At 43.0% G+C, this 24,835-nt stretch overlaps 1 protein-coding gene across 1 annotated transcript in view; it reads right to left on the bottom strand.

Moving 5' to 3' along the window:
* The window catches only part of LOC123365314 (aspartyl/asparaginyl beta-hydroxylase-like), a 127,743-nt gene that overhangs the window by 93,073 nt on the left and 9,835 nt on the right, over nt 1-24,835 (bottom strand). Inside the window, exons 7-14 of the mRNA XM_045008047.1 lie at nt 18,550-18,588; nt 15,465-15,506; nt 14,737-14,781; nt 14,463-14,495; nt 12,613-12,657; nt 12,455-12,496; nt 11,469-11,519; nt 10,642-10,686 (exon numbers count right to left, since the gene is read on the bottom strand). Of these exons, the coding sequence (XP_044863982.1) occupies nt 10,642-10,686; nt 11,469-11,519; nt 12,455-12,496; nt 12,613-12,657; nt 14,463-14,495; nt 14,737-14,781; nt 15,465-15,506; nt 18,550-18,588 (342 nt within the window). The remainder of the gene's footprint in view (nt 1-10,641; nt 10,687-11,468; nt 11,520-12,454; nt 12,497-12,612; nt 12,658-14,462; nt 14,496-14,736; nt 14,782-15,464; nt 15,507-18,549; nt 18,589-24,835) is intronic.

Here is a 24,835-nt window from a genome sequence, read left to right as displayed (position 1 = left end):
GACAGTCTATAGTAATGTAGGTCGCACATATCTCCAGTGAATATTACTTACATCAGAATGTCAAATTTGATAAAATATACTCCTGCATTAAACTGTATCATCAATATTAAAAACAGTGTTTTTGCAGATTCTAAATCTGATGAATCTTGAATGTGTGTGGAGGGTAGTTGGAATTACACAACCACAGCTTTGTCCCTGTAGATTTCCTTAACTCACAATTTCCATGCTTTCAAAACTTCTTTTTTTTTTTAAGCAGAAGAACTTCATTAATTGTATTCCCTTTAACTAAATGAAATGTGTTTATAATCTACCCCACAGTTTAGCAATACTGGTTCTTGAAGTTTCATGCATTTTTTAAAAAGATATTTAGAAATTATTCTGTTTACCCTGATGTATCATTGGCTTTGAATGTCACAATGTATTCAAGTCTATCTCTGTGAAGTATTACTGTGCTGTAGTGCCTTGATGGATTTTCCACGTGGCTTCCATTCTCCAAAATCCATAAGAAATACTTGTCTCAGAACTCCAATATACCCAAAACCCTGTATCAACGCCCTTCTCTCCTTTCCCACTGTTCAGAGGCTTCCCACATCTAAACTCCTACACACACACACACACACACACCCTTATATTCCAGAAATCCCACACATAATGGGCCAGATCTTCAGCTGGTGCAAGTCAGTCAAGTTTAAATCGGTGCAGCTCCACTGAAGTTCACGTGGTGAGAATCTGGCCCTATATCTGCAAGCCAACCCTACTGACATTATAATATGCCTGTGAAAACGCCTGGATCTCTCAGTTTCCCAAAAAGCAGATCAAATATCTGAAATATTAAGCAACCAGCCTTCCCAAAGACACTTAAAGGCACCAAGTGAATAGAGCATAATGAATTGAATGGCTATTTCTGTTGCATCAACTTAATATGGTTTTAAACAAACAGAAGAAACTCACATTGAATAACTCCTGAACTCCAGTGAACTTAAAGAAAAGATATACTATAACACCAAAGAGGGTAGGGTGAATTGATTTAAATCAGAAAATAGACCTTGATTTAAACTATTTTGGAAAGTTCTACGGCCTTTGCTTTACAGGAAGTCAGACTAGATCAGTGGCCCGAAACTGTGGGGCATCCCTCTAGGGCAGGGGTGGGCAAACTACGGCCCGGGAGCCAAATCCGGCCCTCCAGATGTTTTAATCCCCGGGGAGCGGGGTCCAGGGCTTGCTCCTCTCCATGCAGCTTCCAGAGCAGCAGCATGTCCCACCTCCAGCTCCTATGCATAGGGGCAGCCAGGGGGTTCCTCATGCTGCCCCGGCAGCTCCCATTAGCTGGGAACCACAGCCAATGGGAGCTGCAGGGGCAGCACCTGTGGACAGGGCAGCATGCAGAGCCGGAGGGGGGGCATGCCGATGCTTCTGAGAGCTGCTTCAGGTAAGTGCTGCCCGGAGCCTGCACCCCTGATCCTCTCCCATGCCCCAACCCCCTGCCTCTGCCCTAATCCCCCTCCCGCCCTCGAAACCCCTCCGTCCCAGCCCAGAGTAACCTCCTGCATCCCCAACCCTTCATCTCCAACCCCACCCAAGAGCCCACGCCCCCAGCTGGAGCCCTCCCTCCTTCCCCCCCCCCGAACAGACCAACCCCCTGCCCCAGCCTGGAGCCCCCTCCCATACCCTGCACACCTCATTTCTGGCCCCACCCCATAGCCCGCACCCCCAACCAGAGCCCTCATCCCCACCCCCAATTTTATGAGCATTCATGGCCCGTCGTACAATTTGAATACCCAGATATAGCCCTCGAGCCAAAAAGTTCGCCTGGGCCTGCCCCTAGCACCAGGGATGGTGGAACAGACATATTCCCTTACTAGTAAGGGGTGGGGAGTGGGAGGAAAAGTTTGGGCATCGCTGGACTAGATAATCACACCGTTCTATGAAATCTATGAAAATCACTGATTGTAATCTTATTTTGCATTTGTACTTTTTATTTTCCTAAAGAAAGTTACCAACCAGTGGGAATCAACCTATTAAAACATGCTAATTCACAATTCAATATAGCCTTTGCACTAAATTTGGTACTTCTTGCTAATCAGAAGGTTACACTATAATTATATAGCTTAACATACATTTAATCAGATTCTTGATTTTTAAATTTTTGATGTTAGAAATGGTGAATTTTTTATTTCCTAGATGACTGTTTACTCATGATTTGTGTCAAATTCTATTTGAATGGAAATTGGCATTTAAAACAGTTTATTAGTTAAATAAAACTACCTTAAATATGCTGGCTACAAAAGTAAAAGCTTTCAAATTCAAAATATGTTTTGATAAAACTACTTGATTTATTAAACAAAGGAAGTATCTGTATTTAGTGAAGTGAACTGGTTATTTCTGGTCAACAAGTCCTTCCCAATTTTAGAACTAGAAGATTTTCTCTTTTTACACTTAGATTTTATTCATCAATTGGAAGAGGAAAACAAGCTTTCCTGCTTTTACAACTCCCAATTAGTTTCTTAACTTTCAATGAACTAGGCACTGAACTGTACTGAACAGCTGAATAAAATGAAATGAAAATAATAATCTCTGTGCACCTGCAGAAGAGGCTACTGCTGTCAAAAACTGGCTTAGCACTTCAACAAACTCTGGTTCCAGGTATATGGCCAGTGACTTCCACGAATTCAGTGGTCTGACTGAAACTTCAGCAACAAATATGTACTGATTAATATTATTTAAGTAATTTTGAGAGAGATTATACTAAGTTTAGGCCATAACACTGGATGTCAATTTCAAATTTACATATATTTTTTTAAAAAAATTGTAATTAAAATATTTAATTTAAATTTCTCATTTAAAAAAATTATTTTTACCCACCTGAAAGAGAGGGAACACTCAATCACCGAAAATGTCTTTTCAGTCATGATTGTTTGATAAGTATGAATTTTATATTCTGGAGGACAGAGGGACGGGGGGTGGGTGGGTGTAATATAACAAGAATGTCTCCTATGGAAAGCAGACAGTAAAGTCTGAGACCTTAAAAGTATCAGAACCATCTGTATTTGAACAAAAGTTACATACCCAGTTAGCAATTTTAAAGATTATCCTGCCCTCCCCAAAATGACAACTGAGTAGAGAAAATGCTCACAGAACTCCATCAAAAACAAGGGATGGGGGAAATGGGAGGCTAGGGTGCTTGAAACACAAAGAAAAAAAGCCATTATCTAATGGGGGGACTGGATGGCAGAGACAGCTGGATGCAAGCCAGACACGGCTTGGTTTGGGGATAATGAGGTGGATTAACAGCTGGGAAAAACCAGCTGTGTTAGGAGGAGGGGTGAAAGAGAATAAGCCCAAGTAAGGACCTGGGGGAAACTGTTTTTCCTTCCCCATCATGCGTATCACAAGTTACACTACCAAGGACCAGCAGTAACTTATGTTCCATTTAACAGTTCTACTTCACCAATTCTGAAATGGCAGAATGGGTGTTGTGTAGCTTCCACTCTTTTATACTGTGTCATTTTTCATGCATCTACCATATGCGCATCCCCTGCATCGATACCTAAACCCATTTCTGCCCATGTATGCAGACATTTAGGTAAGAGACACATTTTACACTTACTTCCCCTTACATCATCACCTTTACTTTTTTAAAATTAATTGTAGACTTGTAGCCTACATACTGACATAAAACTAAGTTTTATTTACAATATGTATTTTCTCAAAAAGGATTATGCAATTAGATCAAGATATTCCACTCAAAGTTTCTCATCTGAGCAAGGAAAAATACTTACTTTTTCTTACATACTGTACGTATAGACAGGGTAGCCTATTTCTTTTTGTTGAGTGGGTCATTTCATTTTGAATAGTCAGATACTATATTTAATAATCAGCACCGAATTTGTTAATTTAACAAGCTCTAGTTTATTCCAAGTCCTAAGGAGAAAGAAAAATATATTCTCTTCCCGCTACATTTCCCAGAGTTTCCCAGAAGAGAAGCAACATCCACCAGAAGGCCAATCTCAGTTTGAGAAGGGCTGCATTAAATGTAAAACATACAACAGAAGGATAACCCTAAAATCACCAGCAAGGGAACCATGACAAATCTGAAGTAATTAAACAATTGGACCTTTTCACTTGTACCATATGAGATTTCTAAAACTCTGCCTGCAAATCAATTTAGACTTGCTTAAAAGAATGGTAAATGTCTTCTATTCTTTCATCTAAACTACCCTTAATATTTCAGTTATTGTAATGAATAAAAATACAAAAGAGGCAAATATAGAGAGGAAGTCCTGTCTCCCGCAGGTACTAAAACACGTTTGCTATGCTAAACTAAATTTGTTAATACCGGCAAAAGAAAGTAACATTTCTCATATTTTAAGGGACAGACAGAGAAAGTTACCTTAAAAAAAGGGGTACTTACTGTGACCAAACACTAAGAGTCAAACTGTGTTAGCTACTGGCATTTTCTGTATTGGTAGTGTAACACCGACGACCTCGGTTGTCAGCAGGAGGGACTGAACCTGGGACCTTCGAAGCTTAGTGCATGATCCTTTACTGCATGAACTAAAAGCCAACTGCCTGTTAGCTAAGGCTGTAGCAGACTCATTAATATCTCTCTCCATAGGCGGCAGGTTTGTATAATTTTTGGTGGTGCCCAAAATGGGGTCCCCCTCCCACTCCTGCCCCATAAGCCGATATAAAATGAAGCTACAACGCGTCGGCACCACAAGATTACAAGGGTCAATTAAAAGTGGAAAGTCAGAAGTAGCACTTGCCTGCTTCAATATACGGTATTATATTTTGCTGCACCTGTTGTGACAAAGTGGGAATGTTCTTAATGTTTTCTCTGAATAATGTGTGGGTGCCTCAGTTTCCCCTGCAAGGTGTCAATTGAAGGTGTTGGGGACAAAGAGATCAGGTGGCCTCCTTGTCCAGAAGAGACACAAAGGCCAGAGGAGGGAGTGTCAGTTTGGAGCTGGCTGGGGAAATGGGGGACCCAGAACTTAGGTCTAGGCTCCCCACTCTCCAAGATGGACCTGACTGAAGGGTCCTGTTTTCTGTACCTACACGCTGTGTTTTAGACAGTGATCCTGTCATCTAATAAACCTTCTGTTTTACCGTCTGGCTAAGAGTCATGTCTGACTGCAGAGTTGGGGTGCAGGGGCCTCTGGTTGCCCCAGGACCTGCCTGGGCAGACTCGCTGCGGAAAGCACATGGTGTGGAAGGGCATGCTGAATGCTCCGAGGTCAGACCCAGGAAGGTGTAAGCTTCTTGCCCTGGAGACAGTATGCTCCGAGAGAGGAGGCTTCCCCCAGAGTCCTGACTGGCTTTGTATGGAGTAGTTCCAAAGCATCCCAGCATCCCCTTCCACACCATGTGCTTCCTGGAAGTCCACAGAGCCACTGACACTCTCTCCTCTGGCCTTTGTCTCTTTTCCAGGCATTAGGAGGCCACCTGATCTCTTTGTTCTCCAACACCTTCAGTTGGCACCTTGCAGGAGAGCAGCCGGGACCATCAGTTGCCCGGAGACAGGGTTTCGGCCATTCACTGTGCAGACGGCATCACACTGGCACTCTAGGGCTCTACAACAATCACACACCCTTATCCCACCATCTAGATCCTTGAGAAATGCATAGGGGAAACTGAGGCACCCACACAGTATTCAGAGAAAACATTAAGAACATTCCCACTTTGTAACACTTGGATACTTTAAAGGGTGTAAAATAATCAAGTATTGTGCTAAACACAATGATACTCCAAACTGACCACCAAATTTAAGTTGCACATTTTTTCCCTCAAGTGAGGGCTCTGGGGTGGGGCTGGGGATGAGGGGTTCACAGTGCAGGAGGGTGCTCAGGGTTGGGGTGCTGGGGGCGCAGGCTCTGGGGTGGGACAGGGCTTGGGATAAGGAACTTGGGATGCAGACAGGCTGCCCCAGGACTAGGGCCAGAGAGGACTCCTCCCCATTATTGGCAGCAGCAAGCTCCAGGGGAGGGACCCCTCCTCTACCCCTCCCCCCCGGCAGCACACTCACTCTGCACCACGGTCACTGCAGATGCTCCTAGGGACTCTCTCAGGTCCAGAAAGCCCACTCGCCTCCCCTACGGTGGGTACCGGGGCGGGGGACTGCCATCAAGTGTGGCCTCCCCTGCTGCTGCCCCTCACCATAGCCTCACTGGGGATGGAGATGGGACTGCCTCTTGCCCAGCATGGGGCAGGAGTGGGGACTGCAGGGTGGTGGCTGGGATGGGGGGTAGGGTGTCACAAAATTCACCCAAGTGCCAGTTGCTCAGGTCTAGGAAGCTCCTCTCCTCCCCCATCTCCCTTGTGGTAGGTGGGTGGGTGCTGCGGGGCGGGGGGACTGCCAGCACATGTGGCTTCCTTCCTCCCCTGCTGCAGCCTGCTGCCCCTCACCCTTGTCTCACTGGGGATGGGGCTGACCCTTGCCCAGCATTGGGCAGGAGTGGGGGCTGTGGGGGGAGGGGGTGGATCACAGGGTCAAACCTCACCGAAGCCCCAGCAGCTGCTCAGGTGAGTGAGGTCCACCCCAGATGTCCATCTCCTGGACGGAAGTCCCGTTGGCGTCTCCTCCATGTGGGTGCCGGGGGCAGGGAAGAGAGCTCCCAAGCACATGTTTGCCTTCCCCCCTCCTCCTCTCTCCCTCTTCCCCTCCCCCGGTGCTCCAAGAGGCTGCCCGCCGCTGATCTCTATAGCCTTAGGCAGAAGCAGCACAAGCAAGGGAGAGAGGCACAGGCTGTTTTCTTTCAGGCAGGGAAGCACTGAGGTGGGGGGGGGGGCAGGGCCCGCTCCAGGTAGGGCCAGGGGAGAAACCCCCCAGCTCCAAATATTGGTGGAGCACAGCCCTCAGCCTTGAATATTTCTTGTGCTCGAGCACCTTGAGCCCATATAACCTGTCGCCCCTGTCTCTCTCTGGTCTCAGTGTCACTAGATAGGACAGAGCACCACACCCAGTAGGTGTGGGGTTACATACATCTCCTAGCTGAGGAACATATCCCAGTTGAAATCCCGGACAAGCCCCCACTTGTAACACAGACAGACCCCTGTCGGTGGTGGGCGGGATTGAACCTGGGAGCTCTGGAGCTTAGTGCATGAGCTAAAAGCCAACTCGGTTAGCTAAGGCTGTAGAGCAGACTCAACCTCTCTCTGTGGTCTCAGTGCCATTACATGGGACAGAACACCACACCCAGTAGGTGTGTGGGTTACAGTAGCAAAGCACAATTTCTCCAGATAGGAATTCACCAGACTCACTCCCTCTCACAATTAAAAAAAAAAAAAAGCCCACAATACACAATACCATGCTGGCAGAAAACCATGTCATAGCCTACCTCTGAGCCAGTCTCTACATGGTTTATGAAAATCTGTAACGGTCTTAAAGGCTTCTCTTTAAACCAGAATGTAAGGAACACACAGTAAACAATTAGGGCCCAGTTCTGCCACATAATCCACTCACGCTTCCATTAACAGTAGTAGGGATTACACAGTTACACATGTGGAAAGATAGGAGAATCAGACGCCAGTATTTAACATAAGCCAAATTACTTTGAGCAAATACTGGAAACGTTCACGGACACATAATTATGAGGCAGAAATCACATCAGAAGTAATCCTAAATTACAGGAATGTCATCTACCAAAACCAAAATCAACAACATTTGAGTTGATGATTGGAATTTGAATTAAGCATCAAAACAGTATGCAAATCACACAATGGGGTGATGTTACTACATTTTGTACCAGTCTGAAGAACATTATGCAAGCGGGACAATTCTCTACTTCGAAAATTATGGACTAGTTGCACCAGAGCCATAAAATGTTAGCTTCTTTATTATTTGTACTACCATACAGTATTGCATTTGTACTAAAGTAGGAAGTAGTAACATTACCATGGAACAAATCAGCCTTGACAACAAGTATCTTTCCTTGGACTAAGGGTGCAGCCTCAAAACAAAAACATACCAAATCTGGATACCATCTTCACTGAATTTACTCTGTCAGTCAGTCATACCTTATTCAGTTTATAAACTTTTTCTAAAACAGCTATTGTTAAACAATTAACTAAATTGCATTTTTAGATAAATCTCAGATCAATGTTCATACCATGTCATAAGCAGTGGAATGTATCGTGCCAGGATTAATAATACATTTGTTGGATAAACCTCATAGCCAATATGGGATTATGTACTACTACGAACATTTTAGATTCCCTTAGTCAAGGTTCATTATGTAAATTTAGCACACTAACCACTTCACAACTGTGATTTGTAAAAAGCCACAACATAGGGTTCATGGATCTTTGACTACCACAGCCACTCCTGCATTGACCAAAAGTCAAACAAATGCAGATATCTTGTATAGTAGGCGACAATTTTACCACTGAACCACTTGTTCACTGAATAGAATTTCACTGCATTTAAAAATAGAGGATTAAAAAATAATATAGTGAAAACTTTAACCAGAAATATAGCCTGCACATGAAATATCTGAGATATCAGGTATTATGTAAGATACCCAACAGTTTCAGGATGAAGAATTAATTGAAAGAGGAATAGAAACAAAACTAAACAAATCGACTAACTCATATCCAAAATCTCTCATAGCACTTTTTGAAAACTGAACAAGGATGAGTGTCTCTGTCTTGTTCCAGGAAATAAACCCAGACGGTATTTTGCACCTGAAGACAAACAAAAAGTTGACAAATTCTAAATGGTACAAATTGAAGAGTGTGTGTCTAAAACTCTAATAGATTGACCAAAAGACTGAAGAAACAGACTTGCATCCAGGAGAGATAGACAGACAGAGAAAGAAACAAAGAGGATCAGATGTTCACCACCTCCTTTATGCCAGATGAAAGAGCTGGAGTGGCATAAAAGTCCTGAACCCTGCCAGAGGCAGATTCCTAGAGGACACGTACGGTGGAGGACATCCATAAGGTTGCCTTTCAAGGATGCCTGGCAAGCTCTAGTGAAGGGGGTATTCCAGGACATAGCTAGAAATGGGGCCACAACACAATACTTCAGAGATTCTGGGTAGCCCAGGGAGGGTGCCATCCATTAGACAGCCGTCTAACCAAAGGGCTGACTAAAATTATGCTGGGGGCCCCCAGAGCAGCCCAGTCAGATGGGCACATTTGATCCTCCTCTGGACTACAAGGTCTATCCATTGGCTCATGTGAGATTCTGCACTGTACTTCTTACAACTTATCTGCTCCGTTTTAAAAGAAACACTGGCAATGTTTGGTGTTGAACTCTGAAAGCAGGACCCAAGGAAAGTGTGTGCATGGGGCTCAATTTATTGGATAGTAAGGAAGGAACAAAACCACGTACCCATCTGTAGAAGTAAATCTCAAAAGGTACCAAGTTCTGAACATATGGAGCATATTTATGGGTCTGACAAACACTATGCATCACGCAGTCCATTTAGGTAATGGATGGAGGAACTGGAAGTACTGTGGTAGTCTGGTTAATCGATGACTAAGATAAAAATACTCAAAGTAGCATGTCTTAAACAGGGATGGGTAAACTACAGCCCATGGGCTGCATGTGGCCCGCTGGCCACATCCAGCTGTTTTAATCCAGTCCTCGAGCTCCCGCTGGGGAGCGGGCTCTGGGGCTTTCCCCACTCTGGTGCTCCAGCCGGGAAGCAGGGTCAGGGGCCACTCTGCATGGCTCCTGGAAGCAGCGGCATGTCCCCATCTGGCTCCTGCGCATACGGGCAGTCAGGGGGCTCCGCGCTGCACACATCCCCCGCAGCTCCTATTGGCTGGGAACTATAGCCAATGGGAGCTGCAGGGGCAGCGCCTGCAGATGTGGCAGCATGCAGCAGAGCCTCCTGGCCCTGCCTCTGTGTAGGAGGTGGAGGGACATGTCGCTGCTTGAGGTAAGCAGCGCCAAGCCTGCGGAACCCCGAGCCACCCATGCCCATGCCCCTACCTGCTGCCCCAACCCTGACCCCCCTCCCGCCCTCCAAACCCCTCAGTCCAAGCATGGAGCACCCTCCTGCATCCCAAACCTCGCATCCCCGGCCCTACCCCAGAGCCTGCACCCCCAGCTGGAGCCCTCACACACATCCCCACACCCCACTACCTTGCCCCAGCACAGAGCCCCCCTCCCACACCCTGAACTCCTCATTTCTGGCCCTACCCCAAAGCCCACATCTCCAGCCAGAGCCCTCGCCCACTCCCACACCCCAACTTCGTGAGCATTCATAGCCCGCCATAGAATTTCCACAAAGTTTGCCCATCCCTGTCATAAAAAGTCTTCTTCTCAGACCAGGACCTAAAATTACACTAAAGAATGCATTGCTTTCTTCAAATACACACATTTTTATTTTTACGTCTTCATCAGTTGAACAGTCCATTTTTATTTTGGCAATTTTTTTCTTATTCGTTTAAAATTTGAATTAAAAATAATTAGAATAGTATTCTGAAGTTACTTCCTGTTAACTCAATAATAAACAGCCTTAGGATTTATTCAGACTTCAGAAACAGAAAGCAAATTCAAGTCATAATATTTGAATACCTATACTTTTCTCTCTCTCTCTCACACACACACACACACACACACCATAAATTTTACTACTGTGAAGAGTTTAATCTTATTACAAAAATATAACACTCTAAAAATTAACTTACCCACTAGATCATCATTTGAGTAATTCTCTGCTTCAACAGGAACTTCTGTCAATCAAATTTTGCAGCAATTACATATAATGTATCTGTTTTCAAAACTCTTAAATAATCATGTACAGGTCATTTTAGTAGTAACTATTTCATTAACACAAGCTACTCTTTCAAAATACCTTTCTGAACAGATTATTATTAGAGCGCGTGGGGAGAAGTGGGCTTTTGCTAGGGGTATGTAATGGGGACACTGGGCCCATTACACACACACACCTTTTGAAATGTGTGTGTACATTGACCATGCACTTTTTCAGTATGTATGCTTTTCACTTATTTACACACATTTAAATGTTAAAAACTGTATTACTGTATTTTATTGCCAGAAGCTGGGACTGTACAATAGGGAGTGGATCACTCAATAATTGCCCTGTTTTGTCCATTCTCTCTGAAGCATCTGGCATAGGCCACTGTAGGAAGACATGATACTGGGGCTAGATGGACCAGTGGTCTGACCAAGTATAACTATTCTTATGTCCTTTTGTATTTAAAGCCAAAAAATATATACCTCGTCACTCAGCCTCACTGTTTGATAGTATTTATTATAGCAAAGGTGTTATTACAAAAATGACCACACTAAAAGCTTCAGAAAGAGCATGAACTGTAACACTGTTAACCTTTGCAGAACAAATCTGGAAACAGAAAAAAGAATTTAGTTCATATCTGCCTAATTATAAAACAGGATTCCATATCACAACAGTCACAGTTCTTGAGTTTCACAATAGAAATATTCGCTAAAAAAAATTAGGTCAGATTTATTGCAGAAGAATTACTACACAAACCTGTTTCCTGAGGTCCAGCAGCAACAGTGTCTTCTGTATGTTCTTTTTCCTCTGTTACAAAGAAAATTAAGGTGTATATTACACTTACAGTATTGTGTGCATGAGTTTATCACACTAACTGCAAACCCAACAGATGGGTACAGATGTGACACTAGACATTACTTATTAACAACTGTTATGTGCAATAGTTTTTAATGCCTCTTCATTACAATAAATACCTTGTTTTCAGTAAAACAGAACTATATATTAAAAGTATAAATAATTGTAATATGAAATACCAACAGTAATATACACTTTCAGTTAGTTATATTAGAGCAAGATTTTTTAAGTTCATTAAACTAAAACAGTTTCATAAGAAAACAACTATATTAATATACGGTCAAATCCTGTAGGCATTACTCAGGAAAAACTCCAATTTAGTTCACTGGAAGGACTGACTGAGCACGGACAGAGTAAGGCTTGTATCATTTTTCCTCACAGTAAGCTGACATATTAAGGCACTTTGTATTAAGTTCGGTGCAACAAGAATGTAGCCAGCAACACCAAAGCCACAAATGTAAAGGTTTTCAAACTTAAATCTTTTCAAATAGTCTTCAAAATAAAGAGAGACAAGATTGGTGAGGAAATATCTTTTACTGGACCAACAGAAGTTGGCTCAATAAAAGATATTACCTCACACAACTTGTCTCTCGACTATTCTGGGACCAACATGGCGACAATAACACTGCATTCAGAATTAAGAGTCTATACATTAAATTTTTTAAATCAAATGCAAATACATTTCTGCAAGTAATTAAAACATTTATTTAACAGTTGGTGTGTCAGTGGGCAAAATTAACTCTTCCTATTGGGAAATCTGAAACCTCAAATATTTCTTGTAATGCACTGTAGGAAACATCAATTAATTACATCCCTTCCTTTTACATTTAACTGACAGATATGGCAATTTGAACATGCAAATAATTACTTTTACAAAATATGCATACCTGATTGCTTTTTATTAATTTCAACATCCTCAGGAATTTCATCTAGAGTTCAAGGTATGCAAAAACAAAAAAACAAAAACCAATTAGCTGTTTTAGGGTCAAATACTTCAAAAAATGCATCTCTCATAGACGTTTAAGACTATAATTAGAAAACATACCTGGCTCTGTATCTTCATTTACTGGTTCTGGAAGCGCCCCTGCAGCTAAGAAGACAGAATATTTGTAGCAATACCTAAAGTAAGTTCTACACTTGTTAAACCTGCAACAAAACAAAGCGAAGGCTAATTTCTAAGGCTCATATTACCCCTCCCATGGAAAACCTCGCAGGAAGAGAACCGAGATAAGGAAAGTTCTATGCAGTTTGTGTCTGATTCCCAAACAAGCACCTCAACCAATGGACCATCCATCCTCTTTACGCATGCGTTCAAGGTGAAAAAATTTAAGTCAATTTCAAATAAGAAAATGTCAAAAGGTTAGAAGTTTCCCAAAACCATTAGTAACAACTGTGTTGTATAGAAACTGTACTACATGGCAGAGTTAATATTGCTATAGGAGCCAATGCTTTTCAATTTCCTGACTAATGCTCAATTTTATACTATACCAGCCTGTGCCAGAGAGCAGGAGCATCATGAAAGATGCCAGGGTTCATTGATTAGTGGGACTTGAAAGATTTCCCGTACTATGGTGGGGAATATTGGTCTCTTGTTGTGGAACTTTTATAATAAATTAACCCTGCAAAGGGCGATTTACATGTGGACAATGTGTGTGGAGTTATTAGGGACTCTAGGAGAAGGGGAAATTGAAGCAGGTAGGTCTGTCATACTGTGGGTACGTCTACACTACCTGCCAGATTGGCAGGCAGTGATAGATCCCGTGGGGGTTGATTTATCGCGCTCTCCCGTTGACTCTTGTACTCCACCACCGTGAGAGGCGCAGGCGGGGTTGACAGGGGAGCGGCAGCAGTCGACTCACCACAGTGAAGACAATGCGGTGAGTAAGTCTAAGTACGTTGACTTCAGCTACGTTATTCACGTAGCTGAAGTTGCGTAACTTAGATCGATTCCCCCCCTCCCTCCAATGCAGACCAGGCCTTAAACCTGCAACTGGAGAGCACCCCAGGCAGGAGACATCTTATCAAATATGGTGGAGAATGTGGGAGGGCAATGGGCCTCTTGGAAGAGGGGGAACAGCCAGTGCATGAAAGAGGGAAATCAAGGCAGGAGGACCCTCGCAGGGCCACCCTGAAGCCGGGGGGAGGGGGGGGGGGCGCGAGGTGGCGGCCACCCTTTGACACACAGAGACTACTTGCACCAGTAGAGCTTAGTCTTACCTGAAACAGGTATGTGGCACCAGTGCAAACTGTGACTTACAGTACATCATTTTATCTTTTCTACCCCCGGAGGTTTGATTGGTTCAGCTACTCTTGTCACTGCCCATCAGTATCTGAATTCAGGGGAAACCCTCAGTACAGACAAAGTCTAAGGCTCCAATTCTGCAAACAGATACTCCAATGAGCAACTTTAAGGATGCGAGTAAGTCCCATTGGAATGAATTGGTCTGTTCCTGCAAGGCTCTGAGTACTTTCAGTTTCCACTGCTTAGACAGGAGTTAAAGAAACAACACGCAGAAGCAGAACCTAATTTAGTCAAGTCCAAAGCTACTGAAAAAAGTGAAGTATAAAATGGTTAAGGAACAATGAGACCACAAATAGGTTTGGACAACCATGGAGTTCAGATACCACATCCAGAATCTGAGATCCACAAGAGGCTGTAAGCAATAAAACATTTTGTTACAACCTGGGGGGAAGAAACCTGCTTTTATAATTTTTTTTTTATTTAACTCTCCAAAGGAAATTAGCTATTTAAAACTACTGTATGTAACAGAAAAAATCTCAGTCAAGTACATTTTTTTAACAAGTATCTTCAATTTGTATTAAGATAGAGCAACTTTAGAAAAATAATCTTTTAGCCCTCCTTTCAGAGAGAAGAGAACAGCTGCTTATACTCACTTTCATCTTCCTTTTCAGCATCAGCAGCTGGTTCTGTTGGGAACAACATTTCTTAGCTTCAAATTTATTATTTTGGGCCAACATCATTGCTAAGCATCAAGAGAACATTTATAAAATGTGAAATTCCTGACAAGGACTGAGAAAGTGACCATGCCAATATGATATGGGCCCCAATTTTCATAATATTTAACAATCTTCTGTGTATAAAACCATACAATACACAAACATTGTTCCACGATTAATGTAAACAACTAACAAATGTATTTATTTTCACCTTTTATGCTTTCTTCATAGTAGTGTTCATTTACAGGCTGTTTACCTGAAATGGGGATACATTCAAATGATACATGAGAACATTCTTTAAAATTACCTTTATTAAACCAATGCAGAATTCATAAGCAAGGTGTTATTTACAATCTAATTTACAAAGGGATGCTAGCTTGAAATCCTGTCAATTTCATTGTGTTAAAATAGTTTCAGATATTACATGTCCCAGAATCTCCCTGGCAAATTTCATAGATTCAAAAAAATTACTTTTTCCTACTTTTTAAAATGGTTCTCTTTCTCCCACTCTACACAAATAGGGGAAAAACAACTGATTAGACAGGGTAGAACAGTGAAGCTACCTATATACTGGTGGTGTAAAATGCACCAAAAACAATTTTTTGATACAAACAGAAAAATTAACTGCTCTCTCTAATCTTTCAGCTATAGCAATCTTAGCTGTTACATGAAAAATAATAAAGTTTTCAGATAGTGAATTTTAAGTTACCTGTGCACCAGTAAAAAAAAAAAAAATCTCCTTTTGGCTCTAGAAGAAATAGGGTAGCAGTTGGGGTTGTTTTCTCTTTATTTTGGCATTGGGGAGATTTACTTATATCTAAAGTATCAGAGGAGTATTCACCCACAAAAGCTCATGCTCCAATACGTCTGTTAGTCTATAAGGTGTCACAGGACTCTTTGTCGCTTATATCTAAAGGTTACTATCCCAAAGTAGTTTACCTGCAGTTTCTTCTGTTTTTCCAGTCTCCAATTCTGCATACACTAAGGGGATATAATTTTATCTTAGTTATTTACATAAGTGCAGTCATACAAAAAACATTGGCTAAGATTTTTTCTGTAAAATAAAATCCAGCATAAACATATTAGGGTTACTAACCTAAATGATATGTTAGCTTTGTTCTTTACTTTCTTCCACTACTTAGTCTCTCTCTCTTCTCTGGAGCTGTTTCACTCTACCCCTGAACCAATTCTTTCCCCTCTCAATTCTGCCTATTGTTTTTTCCCCATTACTTTTATAAGTAGGTAAGAATTGTCATACTGGATCAGACCAGTGGTCCATATTCTAGTCCCATATTCAGCCTCCTGTGGCCAGCATCAGAGACTTCAGAAGGTGTAAGGTATCTTGCATTAGGCGGCTGTGGGATCATCCGTCCCTAACTTCAGGTTGCCTCTGAATCCCTTTATAGTTAGGCCTTGTCTACACAACACAGTTTTGTTGACAAAAGGCAGCTTTTGTCAACAAAACAGTGGAGGCCTACACACTACAATGCTCCTCCTGCCAATTTAACTCACCTGCTATGTCGACATAATAAAACAACCCTGACAAGAGACAGAGCTTTTTGTGATGTAGTTAGAGCGATGCAGCATCAGTGTAGACACTGAGTTCCTTACATTACCATAACTAGCCTCAAGCTGGTATCCTACAATGCCCACCGTGACTGGTCACTGTTTTGAACTCCACCGTCCTGCAGCCAGCTACACAGCTATGCGCCACTCTCTTTTTAAAGCCCCAGGAAGTTTTGAAATTGCTCTTCCTGTTTGCTCGGCTGGAGAGGTCACATAGCATCTGCCCAATGCTCCTGTCTGCACTACAGGGGAAGTGCTACTTCTACTGAGGCTGTGGGGAGAGAAGGCTGTGGATCTGAGGGGAGAAATCACTGTAGGGAGGCAGGGGGAGAGAATCATAAGGCACTCCCTACAACCCCCCCTCCATGTATCTTCCAAGGCTGCAGCAGTACCCAAGGCTCTCCACCCATAGGAGATTAAACACAATGACAGCCAAACATAGCGTTGGGGGAATCCTACTCTCCCCAACACTAGGGCCACAGTGGCAGGCAGGCAGCATGGCTGGGTCCCCTGCAGCTGCACTTAAAAGAGACACCATGCTTACACACTCACTCAGGTGCACACCCCTCCACACACAGTCTCTCTCTCTCACACACACACACACACACACACACACCCATCCCATTCTCCCTCCCGCCCCATCTGTGGACTTCTTGTGTTACTGTTCAGCAATGTCAGTTTGGTCACATTACTTTCAAAAGTATTTAAAATGTGTTACTTTTTGGGCACACAGCAATCATTACAAGGCTCAGAGCACAGCCTGACAAATAATGCCAGGCTTAACACACTACAGCAGCACCCATTACTGTGGCTCAGTGTTAAAATGCTCCTTCAAAGCCTCCCTCAGCCGAATAGCACTCCTCTCCTATTGAGCTGCGCTTATAGCCTTGTGGTCAATGCATGGTGCAATACTAAAAAGCAGTGCAGGAGCCATGCTTTCTGACAGAGATGGCTGGGCTGCAGGTTACCAGGGCAGTTGAAACACAGCTGGCAATCGAGAAGGATCCCCATGGAACAATGGGATTGAGAAACCTGCATCATCTGATGCTGAACCAGCCCACACGAGACACTGCAAATCCTTCCCAAAACATGCTGCAGCCAGTTGCACACTGGGATAGCTACCCATGGTGCACTATTCTCTGTGTCGATGCAAGAGCTGCTATTGTGGATGCGCTCCACTGACACAAGGAGCATAGTGTGGACATGCAACAGCGGTTTAATTACAGTAGTGGCGTAACTTAATGCAACCTAAACCTTGAGGCAGGAGGGTATCTCTTCCAAAATCTGTTTCGATTAACTGCTTTAACTAACTGTATTTTTGTTATCCATATAAATACCAGTCTCTTTGAAACTTGACAAATTTTTGGCTTTGAGGACATCCTGTGGCAATGGAGTTCCACAACTTGTGTGGGGGAAAAAATTCTTTTTATGAGTTTGTCATCTTTTAATTTAATTAATTTTGAGATGAATTTGCCACCTTTTAATCAAATTGACTGTCTCCTTTTTCTTATGTTCTGAGACAACATAAGAACAAGGAGAACACAGAAGCTCTTGATCTACCTTCCCTATAACATTTGCTATTTTATATACTTTTATTGTGGCTATTCTTATTTGTCTCCTTCGAAAGCTGAAGAATCAGTCTTTTCAATCACCTCTGTTTATGTGCAAAGGCCTCAAAGAAGCTTCGTATTCCTGAATATAGCACACTGCAGCCAAACAAAATAAACAAACCTAACTTATTGGTGTTGCCAAGAGGGTAGAGACACCAACAAAGGACATCCAGCACTGAATGCAGGATCAATGGGTCAAAGCAGAGCCACTAGTGGCAGCTCCAGATGGTTTTGATTACAGATCCTGTAGGCTCCTTGCCTGAATGCAGTCAATAAGCAATGGCCCGGAAGGTTTTAGGGCTATGGTAGTGGCAGCACGCAACCAGTAGGTGGAGAGGTGCAATACTAAACTATCACATCACAACTGTCCGAAGGAGCCCTCCCAAAAAGCTTTGAGCTAAAGAAGTTCCCAACCTGTGTCTTACTGGGTCAAACCTCAAGGGTGAGAATCCTTTGAGGATATTATCTAAAAAGACATACGTGGAGGTGATAATCCTCAAAATATTGTTCAAAACTAACATCTCATTATAAACACCATTAGCTGAAGAGCATAATCCACCTTTTCTACCATCCAAAGTATATTCTGACTGAATAGGCCACATATGATATTTGTAACTTTCTGACATGACCCAGATTCCACACTAATATAGCTGGATTATAGGCTGAAATTAAAGGTTGTTTGGGGAGCATTAACTTACAATTATCTAATGCTCAATTACTCTTAAAAAACTAAGATATTATGTTTGATTTAATTGGTATTGATTTGCAGCTGTAACTCCACCTTAATGACATTTGTTTAATAACTGCAATGTCTTCCCACGTCCAACATAACAGTAATAGAGCTCTACCTGTATCCTGAGTCTCAGTCCCTTCTTCATAATTTGGTTCTAAAAAAGAGAGAGAAGAATTAATATCAATCAAAAGTTCTGGGGTCTGATTTAGCAAAGTGTCATAAAATGTAACACATTTGCTAAGTGTAGGTGTTAGAGTTAGAAATTAGCTCATCTAGTCAATGTAGCGCATTCAACTGCTTTCCCCAGTAAAGTTCTGGGGCCTGACTGAGCAGCAGCTCCACATACACACAGAGTCTTTATTTAAGTCAATGGGAATTCCACACCCGGAACAACTATATAACCAGATCCATAAATGTCTCATTAAAAAAATTCAGTCAAGTGAAAGTTCAAAAAGTATTTTTCCATTCAACCAGATGAGATCAAAAAGTTAGATTTCAGCACATTGACCCACCAAGCAGAGATAAATCCTCAGGACAATTATCACTGATATGCAGAATAATTTTATACAATTATTTTGTCAAGCCAAATTTGTTACCTTTGTACATAATTCAAGGGCTATTTTTTCTTTCAAGTCTTTGGACAGGAAAGAGGCTAATTGACTAAAAGGCTTTATTATTTTGCTGTTGGGTAACGGCAATTAGAACGTTAAGAATTAGCTATTTATTATATGGAGGTTCAGGGCCGGCTCTAGACCCCAGCGCGCCAAGCAGGCGCGTGGGGCAGCCCTTTCCCTGGGGGGCGGCATTTGGCTCCGGCTGAGCTCCCGCAGGCATGCCTGCGGCAGGTCAACCGGAGCCCGGGAGGAGCGGACCTGCCGCAGGCATGACTGCGGCGGGTCCCCTCTTCTCGCGGCTCCGGTTGAGCTCCCGCAGGCATGCCTGCGGCAGGTCCGCTGGTCCCGGGCTCCGGTTGACCTGCCGCAGGCATGCCTGCGGGAGCTCAACCGGAGCCGCGGGAAGAGGGGACCCGCCGCGGGACCGGGTAAGGGGCGGCGCTGCGCACGGCTGCTTGGGGCAGCCTATTTTCTAGAGCCGCCCCTGTGGAGGTTTAACGTGTTGCTGATGTTGTGATTTTTAAAAATTTGGAAAGGTACGCAGTACATTAGATGGACACCGAGTTTTATATCAAATGTATGCAATGTCAGTAAGTACTAAAAGAAAAGCTCAATTTAAATGCAAACAAATTAACATGTTATTCTAAAAATAGAATACCCCAAACTATTTAGAACAAGATTCACAAAAGGACTTGTGCGCCTAACTGCCACTTCAGGGGCCTAAATCCCAGAATCAGGCACCAACAGGAGTCACAAATCCCCACTCAAATATCCCTGCGACCCTGCAGGAGCCTAAACTCACTTAGGGAAATTTTACTGCAAACATTTAAGTGGTAAGTGTCTATGTTTCTGCCTGTGAGCATGCACATTGCAACCCATGTCACAAGTCCAGACACCTAAGCCCCACAGCAATGCCTGAACCAAGAAAATATAGGCATTCATCTGACTAACTTACCTGCAGGGCCCAATCTGGTATGCATGCTGAAAACTCACCTACACAAAATGCTGAGGGGAGGGGAGGAAGATCTTCCTTATAACTTTTAGCTCAGTGGTTACAGTACTCACCTGGGATGTGGGAGACCTTGGTTCAAGTCTCCTCTTCACCTGCGGGGGAAGAAGAGATTTGAACTGGGATCTGCTACCTCTCAAATAAGTGCCGTAGCCTCTGGACTATGGGATATTCTGATGTGGGGGCTTCCCCAGTTTTTCCTGTTGAAGCTGTTTATCCACCCCTGTGGATAAATAATTTTTTAAAAAAATCATTGGAGCAGAGGGACTGGATCCTGGGCCTTCCACTTCCCAGGTGAATGCTCCAAACATCATGCTACAGTGTCATTCTCATGCTCTCTCTCTCGCTCTCATCTCTGGCCCAATGTAGACACTGTCACCCCACCCCAAACCCCACCCCAGCTTCTCGCTAAAACAGCACAGTCACCTAACATCAAGAGAGGGTTTCCAGCTGAGACTCCCAAGCGGACAGAGATGCCTCCCTGCAGCCCAGATTTAGGCATATAGAGGGAGGAGCTTAGCACATACCCCTCAGCTTAGCACCTTCCTTTGGCTATTTTAGGTAAGAAGCTGACTAGAGTGCTGGGACTTTTGTGAATCCCACTCTGAGGAGCCTATCTCTCCACATTCATTATATAGGGAGGGTAGGCACCAAATTCAAGCTTTGTGAATCCCAGTGATTTTCTAGTTGGTTAAAATTAGGAATGGTGACACTGAGCATCATCATGCCTAGGTTTCTTTGTGAATCTAAGCCATTGGTGTTCAGGGTTAAGTTAGGCGAGAGCAATAAGCAGCAATTTATAATGCTGTCCAAAAAGCTGGTTTCTGTTTTTTTAAACACACTGTGATACCAGACACCTCTGTGTTCTTGGGGAACCAGGGTGCAGTATCCAGCCTGACTCATGAAGCCCTCCTTCCCCCGCCCCCGTCCCCCGCCCCAGCCTCTGCTTAGACCAAAACCCATCAGAGGAAAAAACTTGCAGAGAGCAGTGAAGGGCGTTGGGAGACACACCTAGACCCCTCCTGACAAGGGTGACAAGATTAAGACATCTCAATTTGCATTCAGAATGGAGAACAGAGAACCACACTGGACTCTGGGACCAGAAAAAGCAGGGAAGCACTGCATCATGGGAATCTCTGCTCCAGATGATAATGAACCTATGTCTGCACACACCCAGCTCAGCAATCATCAGACCAATTCTGGTAATTGATATCCAAATACTGAAGCCGCCTAGTTGCATTGTGAGCTCCCTGGAAGAAAACACCACCCATAGCCAAGAGTGATCAGCTCCTATTGTCTAGTCTAAAGAAAACCCTTGAGTCATCAGCTTACCTATAAACAAATCTATTGTTCTCCATTCAACAACAGTATTTTCTCTACAAAAATCCCTACTCACCCTCTAGTCAGGGTTCTGATGCTTAGATCCAAACTATACATCAGTTCCACTGGGACTCCATATTCTCCTAACTGATCATGCTGGGGACTATGCCTGTCTCCTGCCCTCAGGACCCTCAGCTACCACCATCATCTGGGAACCCCGACCAGTTCAAGCTTCAGGAAGCGGTGAGATCCCCCTTCTCTCTCTCTCTCTCTCTTCGTTTTCCTTTCTACCTTAGGTATTAACCTTTAATAATGTATGTTATGTTGTCTTAGTCCTCCTTGTGTAGTTATCACTATTATTCAATAAATAACTTAGGGTTAAGTTGGTTGCTTCTCTCTCTCTTGCTGAATTTTACTCTTTTGTGTTTTTAGCTTCCCCCATTCACTCTACAACAACGCTTCTTTTACCTAAGCTAAAGATCCTGCAGTGCCCAAAATACTGTGGGGTCTGCTCATCAACTAGGTTACTGACAGTACAATTGTGCTGTGAGAGGGGGGATAAGGACGTGCTGAATCTGGGACGCATAAGGGTAACAGCTTGAAAGTGCTGCTTGACCCAGTCCATGGAGCCCAGGGGCATATAAGGAGAGTCAGCTTGAAAGTGCTGCTTCATCCAGCCCAGTGAGTCCAGAGACATAAGGGGCAGCTTGACAGTGCTGATTGAACCTATCCACTCAGACTTGCTTTGTTAATGTATGTGGGTGTGTGTGTGTGTGTTCATCCAGTTCTAGGGCTGGAGAAACCCAGCCCTGGGGAACCTAGGTCCTGCAGGATAGCTCCACTGGGAGGGGACTTGCAGAAGGGAGAAGCAGAACTCCATATGAAAACACAAGTGACACATGCAGTACAGTGATAGAATTACAGAATCCTCTTCCCCAGAAGAGTAACCTGAATAAATCAAGTAATGGGCAAATCTGGTAACAACTGTTACTACTTGAACTTTTATGTAATTTCATTGTTACAAATATGTGCTTCACTTCTGAGCATCTAGATTAATCTATTTAATCTATGTTTTCCTGGCTCTCCTATTGATAAAAAGGAGGGGAGGTGAAAATAGGGTCTAGTTTCACAAAAAAGAAAGTGAAATATTAAAGTATCAGGACAATTAAAATGTAATCAAGATCAATATTTTCATTAAAGACAATAGTTATAAAATGTTTATCATAGTCTTGGTGCACTATATCTTCTGTTAAAAAAGTATTAAAGTCACAGAATTTTAGAGATAACATGAATAGGATAAACGTTAAAAGTTATCTAATGAATATACTAAGTTATTTGTTTGAATTGTAAGTTAGTGATATACTTAAAATTAAGACAAAAAAGTTCAATTCGGGTAGAGCTTCCCCCACCCCCGCCCCCAACAGAATTCTGAAAACTTTCCTGCACCAAAAGACAAATTTAAAAATAAGTTCCCACAAGATAGGAAAGGTTTAGGTTGAGTCAGTAGCTAGATTTTCCTGTGAAATTCACAATACTACAAAAAAAATGCCATCAATTTACAATGACAGCACTCAGTCATTTCTATTTACAGCATGATGTAATGGGACATTCTGCTGCTTTAAGTGCTTGTTTTGGATTTGATCATTAATTATCCTATAGCACTTAAACATCTGTGACAGCCTGCATTTTTTCAAGATGATAAAATGTTGTACAAAGTACACCTTGTGAGGTATCATTTGAAAACTCAAATCTACTGAACAATACTGTCTTGGTAAAATATGTGAATCAATATTGTATGTAAAGTTTTATACAGTAAAATATTATCATTGCTGTAACATATTCCAAGTTAGAAAAGCAGGCCCAAACCAGTTTTCAGAGACTAAGACACATTGGCACCCCAGCCAAGTGTTAATGGACTACCACCTGGTTAGTTGGTCATTCTCCGGCAGCGGGAAGGCATGGACAAGAAATTTACATTTCATCACAAGGATGGTTCAAAACCTCATGTCCACAAGGGTTTCTCACCATGGCTTAGCAATGATGTTTCTAGCACAAGAAATTGAATAATAAAGAGGGGAGAAGAACACTTGACCTCACTTCTCCTCCTCCTGCTTATAACATCAATGACTCAAAGAACTGAACTGGGAGGATGGGGCAAGTCCTGGTTGAAAAAATCTCAGCCAGCGGACTGCAAAGCATCTGGTGAAAAAGATATTTGCTTTGGATTCATTTTAGTTTGTTAAATTAAATGTCAGTTGCATTTTATCTTTTATTTCTGATGTAACCAGTCCTGACTTTTATGCCTCATTACTTGTAGTCACTTAAAAGTCTCTCTTTTCTTTCTGTAGTTAAACTTATTTCACTATTTTAATCCAAACACACTGGTTAGATAAAGTATGTGGGAAACTCCATATAGGATAACAAAACTGGTGCATGTCATTTTCAGCTGATGAAATGACACTTTCTATGAGCCTGCATAGTCCAGTAGAGTGCCAGGCAATACAAGATGCAATTTCTGGGAGAAAGTCTGGGACTAGAGAATCTGCTGGTGTTCTTCTGCAGAATAATTCATGAGTGGGTAGCTAGTGGCACTCAATACAGTGTAGCTGGGATCAAGTTACATGCTGGAGGCTGTGAGATAACTGGCCAGGAGTCTGTTCACAGGCAAAGCAGTGTAAAAGGCATCCCAGGTTGGCGAACTGAGACAACACAGAAGACAACTAAGATTCAGGAGCCCAATACTGAAAGAAAATATAGGAATGTTTATTTTAGCTGGTGGGCCTTGTGCCCATAAGGGGAGGCCTAACGTCTTGGCAGACCAAGAGCCCTTTTGGTACACTCTATCTCAACCTATAAGGGGTAGAGGGTACCAAGGATCAAGGAATTCAGAAATGAGTTGAGTCCTGAGTTACTGGCTATTTGGAGGGAGACTGGCAACCTCACACTGGATCCAGTTGAATGCCTGGTAAGCAATGGGTAGGGCCCTACCAAATTCACATTACATTTTGGTCAATTTCACGGTCGTAGGATTTAAAAAATCATACATTTCATGATTGCAGATATTTAAAACTGAAATTTAACGGCATTGTAACTGTAGGGGTCCTGACCCCAAAGAGGGTAGTGGTGGGGGAGGAGTGAAGGGGGTTGTAAAATTATTGTAGGTGGGTTGGGGTATTGCCACCCTTACTTCTGCGCTACTGCTGCTGGTGGCAACTGCTGGCCAGGAGTCCAGCTCGGAAGGCAGCACTGCCACCAGCAGCAGTGCAGATTACAGATGGCATGGTGTAATATTGCTACCCTTACTTCTGGGCTGCTGCCTTCAGAGCTGGGCCCTCGTCCAGCAGCCACCACTCTCTGGCCACTCAGCTTTAAAGGGAGTGCAGAAGTAAGGATGGCAATACCATGTCCCTGCTACAATAACCTTGCAACCCCTCCACAACCCTCTTTTGGGTCAGGAC

Source organism: Mauremys mutica, chromosome 2 (assembly GCF_020497125.1).
Source record: "Mauremys mutica isolate MM-2020 ecotype Southern chromosome 2, ASM2049712v1, whole genome shotgun sequence".
Lineage (NCBI taxonomy): Eukaryota > Metazoa > Chordata > Testudines > Geoemydidae > Mauremys > Mauremys mutica.
Note: the sequence above shows the minus strand (reverse complement) of the source record. Positions and strands in the feature narration are given on the sequence as shown.